At 41.0% G+C, this 15,834-nt stretch overlaps 1 protein-coding gene across 1 annotated transcript in view; it reads left to right on the forward strand.

Moving 5' to 3' along the window:
• The first annotated feature begins 2,924 nt into the window (after nt 1-2,924).
• LOC108790594 (pinopsin-like) overlaps nt 2,925-15,834 on the forward strand; it is a 26,276-nt gene continuing 13,366 nt past the window's right edge. The window contains 4 exon segments of the mRNA XM_018560899.1: nt 2,925-2,995; nt 4,467-4,646; nt 6,208-6,263; nt 6,449-6,775. Of these exon segments, the coding sequence (XP_018416401.1) occupies nt 2,925-2,995; nt 4,467-4,646; nt 6,208-6,263; nt 6,449-6,775 (634 nt within the window).

Consider the following 15,834-nt stretch of genomic DNA (forward strand, 5'->3'; position numbering starts at 1 on the left):
ACAAATGTCTTTATTTTTTAGACATATGGTCTGAATTATTTATTTTTTGAAAATGGTGAAAATATCTTGTATTGCGTGGATTTAAAAAATAAAAAAAAAATATTTTGTCGAGTCCTGAATAATTTGTACAATTTGTGGTACGTGCTGAGAATATGCATGACTCTTATTTGAATGCAAAGCTGGTATGCTTAATAAATTTAAAAGATTTCCTATGTTGCCTATCTGTCTCCTGTATCGGATTTACGGTGTACACCTTGAAATGAAGGCAGACATTTAGGATTACCTTGATGGAACTACAAATGCTTTTGTAAAAAAAAAAAAAAATGTTGACGCTTTGTGAAAATTCTCTTTTCAAACAAAATCACTTTGCTGCACGGAAATGTGTGCAGGAGACTCACAGAGCCCTGGCTGCCATTTGTAATTCTCTGCTAAGCATTTGCAGCTTCTGTGATAAATACAAAATTCTAAAGCAGCATCCCCTTTGTTAACATTATAGAAAATGATGGGGTATAACCATTGTGTTTCACAAATCAGAAGAAAACTATTGTGTTTTTTGGTCAGTTTTGTTTTTCACTTTTTTAACGTTTCAAAGTTTATAAACTGATATTTTATATCATTATTTTTATTATTTGTAAAAAAAAAAGAAAAAAAAGAACAAGCTTAATTTGCAACTGATCATTTAATATCAGGTGTTTTCATGTTTCAGTGTGTACAGTGCATACATACTGGGCTGTTTAATCAGACCTAGACTGCACTGTCTTTACAGGACAGGAATATAAAAGTGTGTACCTCCTCTAAATCATTCCGCTGACTTATTCAGTAAACGGAGATCCTGCTTTTAAGGCCTGTAGTTACAGCTCAGCAGTAAGTCAGCTATCTAAAAACTCTGGAATACCAGACTCGCACTTGCCAACGGCTGGCTGCAAAGGGGTGAATATAAAAAGTAATATGCAATCATTTAGATTTATCTGACGAAAAAGAAAATAAAGAAAACATTTATCTTACATAATGCATAAACAAGTAACATATCCATGAAAACACTATTCATTCCGTTTAAGAATGGAACCTTCCAACAATGCATCATTCTGAACAGTAAAGAAATAGCTACCAGTATGTGGGTTCCTGGTAAACTGAAAACCCTTATCTCAGATGCCACTCTCAGTCTGTCTCCATTTATAGCAGTTATATCTTAATTACAGAAGGGCATGAGCTCTCTGCATCACTTCTTGTCACTAATGTATGTGCACAGTGGTGATTGTCGGTGGTTGTCAGTCATTCAGTTTCTTATCTACAACAGATATATTACAGTCATGTCCCTACCTGAAGATTGATAGAAGACATACTGCAGTATCCAGACCTGGGATGGTGTAGAGCACCCAAACACCAGAAACCTCCATAGGCCTATATAGCACATACCGGCTGCACCTGGAGCACTGAATGTTCTGATGGTGCTGCCTGCCTCTGATCTTCTCATTGACTTTAGTTTATGAATAGCTCAATAGCAGTCAGTGTTACCAGCGAACTGAGTCCTGCAGGTGCTGCTGCACATGGAAAGGGGGGTTCTACAATTATGGGGTAGGCCCATATACAGGCATGTGGACTGCTGTGGCAGTGGTATGTCCTTATATGATTGCAAGAGCCAGTACTACTTGAGCACTGATGCATAGTTGTCACTGAACATGTTTACCTATTCAGTTCAAAAGGAAACAATACATATATTTAGACAAGGGGATGGCTGTTTTAGGAGTGTTGTCCACTTTCTACCGAAGCCTTTTTTATCTTACATGTACATACAGTAACACTGCATGCAGAGTGTTGTTGTTATGCAATGACTTGTTAAATGTTTGATACTAATGTTTTGCTACAATGTGAAGGCTGCAGACCTATGTCAAACCTGCATCCTACAGACTTTTGTATTTCAGTATTATTAACCCTAAATGTGTATTTTTTTGTCTGCTTTGTTAAAATATTTATAAACATGAGAAAAATAAATATAACAACTTAAGCTAACTTGTTAACAGTACTGTTTATTTCAACATTTATATTAATAAACATTGCATTTTAAAACAATTGTATACTGAAACTGCAATATAAAAATCTCAAGGCATTTAAAGTAGATCTACAGACAAAACACAAAAGTTCAGATGTAAGAAAAACACTTTACAAGCATGTCTATTTTGATCCACTATTGGCACAAACCAAAAAAAAACCAGTGCATTAATACAGTAGTAAGAAAATACACAACGTGTTTTTAAAAAAAGGGTCATGTCCTTTCTTGACTGCGTAGCATTATGTTGACGGCTTAACATTAATGAGCTGTCTTAATGCGGTGCAATGTTAATGCACACAACTTTTTGTGCATTTCTTTTATTATATGGTTATTAAAAAACATTTTTTTCTGGTTAAAAATAATATATGTTGTAGCTCAGGACCTGTGCCACATGACTATAGTAATGTGTTATTCAATGGCTCTTTTTTCTGTTTGGAGAAGGGGCCCCCAAGAGATTTTGCTAAGGGGTCCTGTGGTTTCTAGATACTTCCCTGCCAGTTACAAAACTGATTCTCTGTTACAATCTACTAGTGGGATTTGCTTGTAGCTTTTCCTGGAACACCAGAAGTCTACTTTAACTAATTCAGATGTACCGAAATTTGGGACACCAAAATATTTCGGCAGAAGATGGTACTATGAGCAAATGCCCATAGTACCATAACGGCCAAAAATGCAGTGCATCCCCAGCTTCTCTCCTCCCCGCTGGAAGCCAGTCTGTGTCGACTCAGGTCCGCACTGCTCTCAACCACCTGTGTCACCAGAGGCACTGGGGATCCGAGGGGACACAGAGGATCCAGCTGCCGGCGCCCAGCGCGGAGGAGAGAAGCTTTCAGGAGGCTGATCGGGGCGGTGTGGGGAGGAGACAGCTCTCAGGATGTCAAGCAGGGCAGTGCGAGGAGGAGAAGGCTGTCCTCCCGTACTTCTCCACTTGGCCTCCTGCGACAGGTGAGTCAGGATGGAGAGCGGGCTACAAGCACTCAGCAATCAGGACTGAGTGTTTGTAAATAACTGAGGACATAATATGTTTACTATGTCCCCAGGTATGAATGAACAGGAAGTGCTCTAGATCACTTCCTATCCATTCATGATTGTTGACATGGTAACTACTATAACCACAGTTACTATCCCAGATATGAATGAACAGGAAGTGCTCTAGATCACTTCCTGTCCATTCATGATTGTGGACATGGTAACTACTATAACCACAGTTACTATCGCCACAGTTTATGAATGGACAGGAACACTCAGTAGAGAGGCTTCCTGTTCATTTATAACGGGGGCTGTAGAAAAAGAGATTGAAGAATCTGTGTCCTCAATCTCTTTTTCTATTTTAAAAGAGAAATATCAGGGGGCTGTTTAGACCCCTTATATTTCCCCAAAGCCCCTAACAGTAAAGTTTTAAAAAAAATTATTTGAAACATTTTAAAAAGGTGGGGGAAAAAAGTAATTTTTTGTTTCGGCCTGACAAAATTTCTGTTTTCGGTCTAAAAATGTAATTTTGGTGCATTCCTATTAACTGATGTACAGAAACTAAATTAAAGAGAACTATTTAGTTTTAAGAAAACCAATTCTGTGAAAAGTACATAGAACTTTCAAAGATGCCAGTTGCGTATTCTGAACAGTTCCAACAGGTAGCTTTTTCTCCAAAAGCAGGGAAGGCTGGATTATTAGAGCAGCTCTGATCCTCCTCTAGCTAACATCTTACTAATCCTCTCTTTGGCCTAGTCCTATCTCCTCCAGCCTGAAAGGTGCATAATACTAACAGGAAATGACAGGCTGGGTCTGCTTTTTCCAAGGCAAGAGTGAGCTTTGAGAGATAAGTGAATGACAGACTACTTCTTTTCTGCCCTTTCAATTGACCTTATTACCTTTTATGCTTCTGTGATCTTATCAGAACTGCCGGCTACTGCAGCTAAGTAGGACTGTGTACCAGGATAGATGAAAATTAGACATAAAGTTGTATTGAAGATTTAGGTAACCTTTCTCTGTCAATTGTTTTGGAACGACAGCATTCAAGATTGTGGCTCCCAAGCAGAGGTAATGGGGTTGACTCGCTAAAGGCAAATAGGCTGTTCACTTTGCAAGGGAATTTGCAAACATATATGCTATGCAAACATATTGTACAACAGATAAGCAAAGTGTCAATTTGTGTGAAAGCAGGGAAACAAATTTGCTATAAAAGAAACAAGGTCAATTTAAGGGTATTAGCTTTGTGGTTGTTTTAATATTATTTCTCATTTACTGTGATTTCCTTAAAGTTCAACTCCGGTCTAAATACAAGAGGCATGTGTATTCTAACTGGAATATTGGTGTGTTTATATATTTCTTCCGGAGAAATTGTCATTACTCATTGCTCATACTGTATGCTCCATGTCCCCTAAAGTAGAGCCTTATTAGCTCCAAGTCTCCTCTACAGGTCTGACTACCTCTGTGGAGGAGATTACAACTACAAACTCAAATATTTGTACTCGCTGCATTTAAAAAAGGCAAGACAAGGCAGGAGCCAGGAGGTGCTGCTGTTTACAGAGCAGAGGAGCCAGGAGGTGCTGCTGTTTTCAGAGCAGAGGAGCCAGGAGGTGGTGCGGTGTGAAAAGCAGTAAGAGGCATAGAGTGGGTACTGAGGTGGACCAGGCTGTGCTGCTGAACACTGAACCCCCTTACCAGCAGAGTGGGACTTCTTGCCATGGACAGTTCACTTCCCCTGACTCTTTCTATTGTGCCAGAGAAACAATGAAGTCTGCAATAAATACTGTATAATATAATAATAATCTCAGAAACCATGAAGCCTGCATCTCATGGTGACAGAGAGAGAGTGTAAATAGTGTAGCCCAGGGCTCAAAATTTCCACTCGCCCCCTCGCAATTAGCGAGTGGAAATTGCGTGAGGGCGAGTGGAAATTCATGTGGGGAGGGGGAGCCGCCGGCAGGACCAGCGGGGGTGAAACTACCACCGCTTCTGCGGCGGCGAACGAGCGCTTCAGTTGTCTTCTGTGGCCAGAATGAAGTGAAGATGATGCACTGATTTTTCTTCTGCTTGGCCGCTGCAGCGGCAGGAGAGGAGGAGAAGAATCAGTTCATCGGTCTTCCCTTCACTCCGGCCACCTGCAGCTTCCTCCGCCCACCTCATCTGCCATAGGCTGGAGGAAGACTGCAGCTGCTATTGGCTGGCTGGACATTTTTGCAGCGTGGGACCTGAAGAATACATCTCTGTACCCCTCCCCCCCCCCCCAGCACCAGTACCACCACCAGTACCAGCACCAGGAGAGGAAGAGGACAGGTCAGCTATATGCACTGTATGTCCTGTTCTTTCTGCCTTACACTGCTGACCTCCTTGCGTTAAATGACTGACCTCTGTACTGTGCGTTAAATGACTGACCTCTGTACTGTGCGTTAAATGACTGACCTCTGTACTGTGCGTTAAATGACTGACCTCTGTACTGTGCGTTAAATTACTGACCTCTGCACTGTGCGTTAAATTACTGACCTCTGCACTGTGCGCTAAATTACTGACCTCTGCACTGTGCGCTAAATTACTGACCTCTACATTGCCTAACTAGGCGACGTATACACGCCATATTCGATCACTGTGTAGATGTATCGGAAGCAATGCACATTGTGTATATGATACGACTACAGGCAAATGTATGTCTGAATGTTTTCAGTTTCTGTATTGTTGGAAAACCCAATAAAAACTTTTCTGATAAATTACTGACCTCTCTACTGTGCGTTAAATTACTGACCTCTCTACTGTGCGTCACACTGCTGACCTGGCGGAGTTAAGGCCGGGGCAGGGTAAGGGGTTAGGTTGGGCAACTGGTGGTGAGTAACTCTTAAGGCCTGGCTAGTAGCTCAGGGCCTGAAATTTTGAGCCCTGGTGTAGCCTACCTAATCCACACCCACCCAGTTTACCAGAGTGACCATCAGGGGATGGACTGCTGACCAGAGGACAGTAGAAGGCATAGTACCAAACCTAGTTGTATACCCATTAGATATATTTCTGCGGTAAAAAAAACAGTTTCCTAAATCTGTCTAGGAAAGTTCCTAACTAACATATTGAGACGTTAAAGAACTATACCTAATACACAGCAAATCCTCTTGTGTGCACCAATCTTGTTAACAAAAGCACAACATTTCCACATAATTAACTCTGTTAATTAGGTTATGTGTCTTTGAGTCAGGTTACCTTGTGTCTCTCTCAGTTGATCTCCATTTAAGTAAGGAAAAGGAGAGTAGATTACAGATTCATCATCATAAGCTTAAAATGTTTTAAGAAAAAGATCCTCTTTGGAACTTTAAATCTCCAAGGCTATATAAATCTAAATCTCACATTTAGATGCGGCCAGTTATTTTTATTCTCCAAACCACTTGTTATAGTAAGTTAATTAGTAAACGAGGGCAGCATACATGTCAGGTCTGAAGATTCCTGGGCCCTTTGAAGGACCACAGTGGCCTCACCTTGCCTCTCGTAGCACATACTCAATTATAGCAGTCTTAATGGGTTTCGTGGTGGTCTTAGCTTGTTTTGTTAATGGCATGGTTATAGTGGTAACAATCAAATACAAGAAGTTGAGGTCCCCTCTAAATTACATACTGGTCAACCTTGCCGTAGCTGATCTACTTGTCACTATTTTTGGGAGCAGTGTTTCTTTCCACAACAATATCTTTGGGTACTTCACACTAGGCAAAGAGTTGTGTGAATTTGAAGGCTTCATGGTGTCCCTTACAGGTAAGAATAATTTTTATGTCTTGGTAGTATTTTGATATTTCACACAAAAAATACATTGGTAAAATGCTTATTACTATACAAAATGTTTATTTCAATATGGGCATGGATTTTGTCTGCCTAACATACTAGACAGTAAAAGATTTTTTAAGCTATATACTAGCTAGTTGTAACCATGGTGTTCATTATACGAGAATATATATCTATACAATATCTGCCAGCATCTACTATATATATATAGCAGTGCCTATTACAAAGTAACTTAATTAGTTTATAACAATTATTCTAAGTTCTTAGATTATAATAAGGTCTTTGAGGTCTGTGGAAGAGAACATTTTTTGATAAAGTAGCAGCACTCATTATTATTCTAATGTGCTCAAGCAGTGTTTTCTATCTATCGTCATCCACATTAAGTTCAAAACTGTGGCTTTTACTATTTACTCTACAATGTCATATTTCAAAGCATACCCCATACATGTTGCAAACCCATCAAAAGCGTTTGCTTCTTGTTCAGTTTAGCCTTAAAGTGTATGTCAAGTCAAAACTAGAGAAAGGAAACCCCTGTTGTCTTTTTACCTCTGTCTGAAACTCCATTAGAGAGACTTGCCCTCACTTTCTGCCCTGCTGACAACAGCTTCACCAGATAGAGAGGAAAAAATCTCCAACATGGAAACAGTCAGCAATAATAGCTGGCAAATTCTAGCCTTCCCCGACTCTACTAAACATTGTTTATATTTATGTCGGTGTTGCCTTGAATCATTTACTCTTTCTGATCATGTCTGGTGAAACCATTGTCACTTGTACAGAAAGAGTGCAAATCACTCACCGCATGGCAGTAAAACCCTATCAGGGGTTCTAATCCTTCCCCACTCTATGAAACACTAAAAAAAAAGTTTTGCTTAGACGTACACTTTACGAAATTAAAGTTTAATTTTTCATAGGTATGTTTGGATTATCAAAACATTTGAATAATCTAAAAATGCATTTAAGCAAGTAGGCACTTCTAAGTATGTTTTTGTGCATAAACTGAATGTATAATCATAGCCAATGTACTAAAGTAATTATATTAAATATGATTGGATGTTTACTGTTGTCATTTAGAAAAGGCAAGTATTGTTATAGCTGTGTATATGTTTAAAGGAGAATTATGGGATGAGTGAAATACACTCATTCCAATAGTTAGAGCCAAAGTGCGGCAATGAAACTGCCACACGTCTGCTCTATTGATCAAGAACTGAGAAATCACATACCACTGATCACTCACTTTATGATCTTCTCCCTGTAGAGAGTGGCTGCTCCCCGCAGGGATAATCAATCGTGGATTTATTCAGAACTCATGTCAAATGCACACATGTGTAGTGTATGTTCTCCCCGCAGGGATTCCCCCCTCCCTTCTCTGTTCCTCCTGTGTTAACTGGAGGGACAGATGGTGGAGGGGGCGGGCACAGCTGGCTATATGCTGAAAGCGCAGAGCCACACTGCAACTGGGACAGATCCCAACAATATTGTCGGGACCCACCCTATTGCCTGATTGACAGCTGGCTCTGCCTCTCTAGAAGAGCTGTGCCCGCCCCCTCCCCTGCCTGTCCCACCAGTCAGCTCTGGAGGACCCGAGATGGGAGGGGGGAATCCCTGCTCTCTGCAGGGGGAAGATCATGAATTGAGTGATCAGCGGTATGTGATCGCTCAGTTCTAGATCAATAGAGCCAACATGTGACAGTTGTAGTGTCCCACGTTGGCTTTAACTATTGGGATGAGTTCATTTCACTCTCCCAATAATTCTCCTTTAATTGGGAAATGGTGATTACTGTAATGTTCACCCAATTTATAACGTGGTACCTGCATTACACATTCAGCAAAAACATTTACTTACACATTCTCAATTGGTGAATTTGTATATTAAAAGCTATTTTAACCCTTTTGCTGCCTCCCATTTTTCATCTCAGCTGGCTGGACCAATTTTGCTATTTTCAACTTTTTTTTTCACAGTTTTTCACTTACAGCTTTGAAAGTAACATTATTTTCAAATACACTAGAATCATTACGAGCACACACACACACAACATAACTTCCAAAGTTCTTAGGAAATCTAAAAGATAAACTGCATCTATGTTAATAAAAAACAAATATTTGTAAATTTTAAATAGTGCATTTTTGCATAAAAGTGAAAATCAAAGAAATGCAAAACCGTAAGTATAGACATAAATGTTTTTCTTTTACATACACTTTAACCTGTTGCCACTATCTGTACACATAAATATAGCAGCATGGTGGTGGGCATTGTGCCATGCCACCACATAAATGCGTACAGTCTGTGTTTTGTGCTAGTAGTGTGTTCAATTGTGCGCTCCCTATCACTGTGACCAAGTAGGCACCAGCTGCACCCAGGTCAATATTTACATCTGGAGCCGGTAAGATGGACCCCCAATAATGCGATTATGTGATTGACACACAATTACAGTGGACACATAAACGGGAAGCCCAGAAAACTGCTCCCATGCTCCAAAGTTAGTAAATGGTCCCTGTAGGCCTGTGTTATGGTGTGTTGGCAGTCTATTCAAAAGAATGGGATTCTGGGACGCAATGAATCTTAACACATGTGCAGTAATGCATCACAACACATCAAAATAATTGTATGTGCACAGGGGCGTTTGTGTTTTTTTTTTCTACTTCAGTACTTTCACTAGGAGACAAAACCCTTTGTTAGAGGTCCTCTTTAATGAGACATTAAGGATATAAAAGTCCCCTGATTGCTCCCATTTGTGGTGGAAAAAGAAACTGAGAACACAGAGCCATGAATGAGCACTTCAAATTCAGTTTTACTCTGCCAGAGATTGGCAAATATTAGAGTAATGTTTACCGATCTTCCCCAGCACCCAGCACTGCTCTGAACTCAGAAGTGCTCATGAATACGCACTTCTGATTCAGTTTCACTCTGCAGAAGAGCAACATTAGAGTAATGTTATTTAATTATAGAAAATAATATTTTAGAAAATGAGAGTAATGTTACTGAGCTCCCTGTCTCCATCCTGAAAAAAGATGGACAACTGCAACAAGGGAGAGAACTGATCTCTTTGCTGGGACTGTAAATAATGCCACAGCAGCCAGTAAGTGGCTGCAGTGGTTGGGGAAACATACATAACTTAATGTAACGTCATAACATAATAACTTTTAAAATGTTTGCTCCCGCTCATGTACGCCGCCCTGTGCGTGCACGAGTGGGAAATTCATGATTTTAAACAGCTGGTGATGGCTTTGTGCTGCAGGTATGACAGGCTAGCAGATGGGCACTGGCCTGGCAGGGCAGGAAAGGAGGGGACAAGCAAGCGCCCCCCACTTCCTGCGCCATACCAGGCCACCAGAATATGTCACCTGCGTAAAGAAAAAACCTCAAGCAGTTGTGGCATTGGGACCCAGGGCAATCCCATGGCAATTGGCACTTAGCTTAGAGGAAAGAAAGACAATAACAAAAACTCAAGGGTGGATAGTAACTGCAGCAGCATAATGCATATAAACAGTAGCAAAAGATTAATTTTAGCAGACTAAGTGCAATGTTCTATTAGGCCCATTCATCCATATGAATGGAGAGGCAAACAATGGAAGCCAAAAGTGCTAGAACTCATACCTTTTTGATGTTTGACCCTGGATGGAGTGATCATCATGTAGTCATGGTTAACAATTATTTTTTTGTCAACTTTGATTTATATAAGTGGATTCCAGAACCTTAGCATTCTTCTGTCCGCAAATTGGATTTTTTTGTTTTTCACAGAAAAAAGCAGACCGTTCTGCCCACAAAAAGAAAAAAATGTGTTTAGGTTTGGTTAAAAATAGGAAAAAAAAGTGTATGGGGTTCACCCCAAAAGTCATACAAGGCCTTTTACCACACCCTAAAATTCACAACCAGATACTTAATCCGGGCACTGGCCTGGCAGGGCAGGAAAGGAGGACACAAGCAAGCGCCCCCCACTTCCTGCGCCATACCAGGCCACATAAAGAACCTGGTATGACTTTTGGGGGGAACCTCACGCATGGTTTAAAAAATTTTTTAACTGGGGGATCCCTTCTAACATTCCTGCCAGACCTAAAGGGTCTGTTATGGTTTGGGAGCAGGACCCCACGCTGGCTTTTTTTTTTTTCTGTTTAAATTTTTTTTTAAAAGAGGTAGCGAGCAGAATGCGCGGCTATTCACTCACTGCTGTTCGGCCACTATGAGAATAGGGGCAAACAGCATTGAATGAACTGCCGAACGCTCGCCTCAGCGGATCCAGATGTTGGATTGGATGAGGTGAATGTGTTCTTTACTTCGGCTCAGCTGAACTGAAGGGAGCAGAAGGCAGCCGATGTACAGCTGTTTTGAGCTGTACAGGGCTGAAGTAAATAGCCGAATGGCGTTCGGATCCCTTCACTTCGGGTCCGTTATTTACATGGCTGCCTTTGGCAGCTTAGTAATACCCCCTCTGTGTGTTATTTATTCCTGTCCCTGGAATTTTGTTTGTTATTTACACCTATCCTCTGCACTCTGTGTGTTACTTTTTCTGTTCCCTGCACTTTGAGCATTACTTATTCCTTTCCCTAGCACTCTACTGTATATGTTACTTTTCCTGTAAATAGAACTCTATATATCAATTATTCCTGTCCCTGACACTCTGTGCGTTACTTACTCCTGTCCCTGAAAATCTGTGCGTTACTTACACCTGCCCACTGCACCATGTGTGTTACTTTTACTGTCTCCGAAACTTTGTGCGTAACTTACTTCTGTCGTTTGTATTCTATCTATGCATTACATTTTCCTGTCCCCTTGCATTCTGTACATTACGCACTCCTGTCTCCTGCAATCTGTGCGTTACGCACTCCTGACCCCTGCGACCTGAAGATGCAAGCAATGTGTTGAAAAATCTAAACATTTACTGTTTGCACTGAAATCTATTGTATATCTAAGAGTTCTAAAAGGTTGGCATTAATATAGACGACAATTAAATACGTTTTAAAACTGAAGCAGAGTAGCAGAGAATTAGATATTTATAGAAGATGCCAGCTGCCGTTTCTCTAGTTGAAATCTAGAGCAGCTCCATAATCACAAGCATGTCCAACTAGCAATATGACTAGCAGTTTTAAATATGCATGAGCTACAGGTTTTAGTTTTAGCTCTTAAATTTGTGGCAAAGCAGAATCTAAAAATATGTAATGTGTATGTAGATATGAATACATTTGTGAGGAAATTGCATATCAAAATAATACCTTCTTGCCAATTGAGGTCCTACCACTAAAGTTAATCATGTGACTACTTCTACTGCTTGTATTTTAAGTGGCTTGAGGAACATGTCTACTTTTAACCTACAAGGTACATTGAATTGAAACAATGAGGTCTTTAAAGTAGTATCAAGCAATTAATCTAGATCCAACAAATATACTTTACCCAGCAAAGTATTTATTTACAATTTTACCCAAGCACTTACAGTTGTCATGTTTCTTAAGGGCTGACTCCAGCTTTCTCAACTCAGCAGCTCTCCATCAACTAGCTTGGAGAAGGACAGAGGGAGGAAGGAGGAACAGGGAGTAGGAGGGGGAGTGGATTGCCCTGCTGTGTCTGTGGGGGTTATTCACTAAAGAGCCAAAGAATCCAGCCGTAGCTTCGGCTGATCCTTCGGCTCTCTTCGGCCACCTCTGCCCTTCGGTTCAGTCGAATAGCAGTTGAATATTCACAATAGCCCGTACAGCAGCCAAGCCGAAGGCATATGCTTCGGCTCAACTGAGCCAAAGTGACAGCCGAAGCATGGAGAAAGGTCGGTCGAAGCCAACCGATCTCCACGCAAATGACAGCTGGATGGAGCCAGCCGTAATCTCTAGCTCCGCCCAGTTGTAATGACAGATCAGCGTCCCCAAATGACCTGGGGACGCTGATCTGTCATTAAACCATAACTAGGCGGAGCCGGTCGTGACGTCACTCTGGCAGGTGGCGGCCAATAGGAAACAGTTGGATGGGGCTCACGTTGATGTCTCCGCCCAATTATTTTTCTTTTGACGGCATCTGTCAGATGCCTCGTTATGTGGTGGGAGTCCGTCGCATGTGGTCAGGTTGGCGTGCTGCATTTAAAAAATATATATTATTTTCTTTAAAATATTTTTATTTATTTTTTGATTTTCCTATTTGTTTACATTTTTAAAATTATTTTTCAACTTTTTTTTCCACTTATTTTCTATTCTGCTCGGTACCTTGGCGACATTCAGCTATTCACTCACTGCCGTTCGGCCCCTATGAGAATAGTCGAACGGCACCGAGGGAGCTGCTGCAGCTTCAGCTCAGCTGATCCAGATGTTGGATTGGCTGAGTCTAACTCCTTCTGCACTTCGGCACAGCCGATTTTAGCCGATGTATGGCTGAAATCATCCGTACAAGACTGAAGTGAATAGCCGAACAGTGTTCGGCTCACTTCACTTCGGCTGGGTTATTCACTCGGGTGCCTTAGGCAGCTTTGCAAATAACCCCCTGTATGTTTGTGGAGACACACACAGCTTAATAGCACACACAAGGGTGGCTCCATAAGACCCTGGAAGAGAAAGGAGCCACCCTAAAACAGGAAATCAGGGCCAGCACTATGAGGACCAGGTGATTTTGCAAGAAACTACAAGGAGCAGCATCCATTGTAAGTGATTTAATAAGCATTTGAAATAGTTTAAAAACCTTTTGACTTTAATATCACTTTAAACAATTGGCAGATGATAAATGCATATAAAAAAGCTAGGGATCTGTTGTGTATCTCTAAAGGTAGAAAATATTTGGAAACCAGAAAATAAGTGGTCATCAAATCAATTGATAAACCAGGGAGGGTGGAGGTAGTTCTAAAAAAGGATGATTATAACCTGAGAGATTATAAAACATCTACAAAGCTGAAACAGCCAACTAAACAGTGTTATAAGGAACAAAACTATTTTGTAAAAATAGGAACAGACAAATGAGTTAAACATACAAATCACAGGTGCAGTCTTCCTGCTGAATGAAATAATTTCCCCACCCCTAAGAAAGGGGTTGATTTACTAAACCTGTAGGGTACCAAGGATAGAATTATAAACCCCACTAGGGTTCTTTTTCCCCCACTCTATTTAAAACTTAAAAAGAAAGGTGTGGCTGAACTTACACACTACTTTACTATGTCATCATGTTAGTGAGACACAAGTTCAGTGAAAGTTGGAGTGCAAACCAACCTTAAACAAATACCTTGTGCAGTGGCCTCCAGCCCACAGACAATATCTCGGCTTTAATTACTTTTTTTCCAGCAAAGTGATTTGTACATTGTACACTGTTGATTCAGCAAATCAGTTTTTTAAAAATCTTCTTTATAATTATAACACAGCAGTAAAAGATTAAAAAAAAAGTAGCAAGGCAATTTTCCACATCATAATGGCTCTTCATCAAGACTGAACTCCAGAAATGTAATTTGTGTGTTATTATAACTGAGACACATCAGAGAATAAAATGAGCCCTTTTTATCTACAGTTACTCTAGTTGTTTAATACTAACACAAGTCAAAACAGTAAAAGTCCTTTTTGTCTTTTCATCTTTGAAATACATAAAAAATTAAGTATATTTTGCAAGACAATACTACCAAAAGAAAGCATTTTTTGTCCTCTGAAAATTTTATTTTCATGAGTAATGATACAATTATTGCCAAATACATTTATAATAATAAAAAAATAAAACAATTAATGCCAATCCCATATGTAAAAACTGGTCTGGTCCATAACAGGTACATTGGTGCAGGACTTCAAGCAGTCAAGCTGAGCCTTTGCCCAAAGATATTTAGCAGCAAAAGATAATAGTAACTACAGGTACAGTGTCCTCCTCCTTATAGTGCCTGTGCAGCCTGGTACAATCATTGTGCAAATTACAACTTTCTGTATGCCAGTATTGGCAAATGCCCCCTGGTGTCCTCCCTGACAGTGTGTAGGCCTGAAAATAGGTCACTCAAGCAGTGCCTGAGGTTATACAGGGCAGGAAAGAAGTATGCCTGCGCTGTCTAAATCCCAGAAGCCTAAGAATGTTCACTTGCTCCAGCAGTGCTATAAGAAGAGCGACATGAAGGTACCATCTCTATCAACCTATCCCACTATCCTGGAAGGTGTGGTTCATTTTGTCTTTATGTGTCATTTTATAAGCATGCTGCACACAAATGAGCAAACTGATTTGTATACATTAAAATGTTCACAAAACCTAGTTCAATGCAATCCAGTGTTTTAGGTAAGAAGTGCCAGTATGCTTCACAAATGAACCTGATTTGCTCATTTGAACTGCTAAAGTGGTCCATAAGTTTCACTCTTGGCAGCATAGCCTGTCTGGTCACTTGATGGGACAGTGCTACAGTCACTAAATATTATCAATAAATACATTTGCCTACAAATACAAATGCAAAGCTCATAAGAAGAATTGGTTTCATTTAAATAAAGTAATAAAGTAATTAAAGGAGAACTATGAGATGAGTGATTTCCACTCACCTCATAGTTCTAGCCGACCTGTGACAATGAGACTGTCACAGGTCGGCTCAGTAGATCGGGAGGTGAGCGAACACATACCGCGTTCGCTCACCTCTCGATCCTGTCACGGCTCTCTGCCGTGACAGGGGGAGGGGCTGGATTCCCCTCTCCCCGCTCCGCCAGCGCTGACTGGCGGAACGGACGGGGGAGGGGGCGGGTACAGCTGGCTCTGCCTCTAGATAGGCAGAGCCAGCTGTCACTCACGCAGCTGGGCGGATCTCGACCTCGATGTAGGGATCCGCTCCGGCGTCTCAGTATACCGCGAGCTCTAGTTGGCGGTATACTGAGCTTAGGGTAACGGGAGGACGCTAGTTTGTGTCCTCCCGTTACCCTAAGGAGAACTATGGGGGTCAGTCCTTTAAATTAAATCTAACTAAAGTCCCAAGTCCGCTATACACGGGTCAGTATTTCAGCTTCCCACACAGGTACTGTATGCAGGGTCGGATTTACTCCACCTGCCGCCCCAAGGCCAGGTTCCACAATACGCCCCCCTCCCCATCAATTGAGAATGGCAACCAGATGGCAGGGCGGGG

This window comes from Nanorana parkeri, unplaced genomic scaffold (genome assembly GCF_000935625.1).
Source record: "Nanorana parkeri isolate BGI_ZX_2015 unplaced genomic scaffold, ASM93562v1 scaffold486, whole genome shotgun sequence".
Taxonomy (NCBI): Eukaryota; Metazoa; Chordata; class Amphibia; order Anura; family Dicroglossidae; genus Nanorana; species Nanorana parkeri.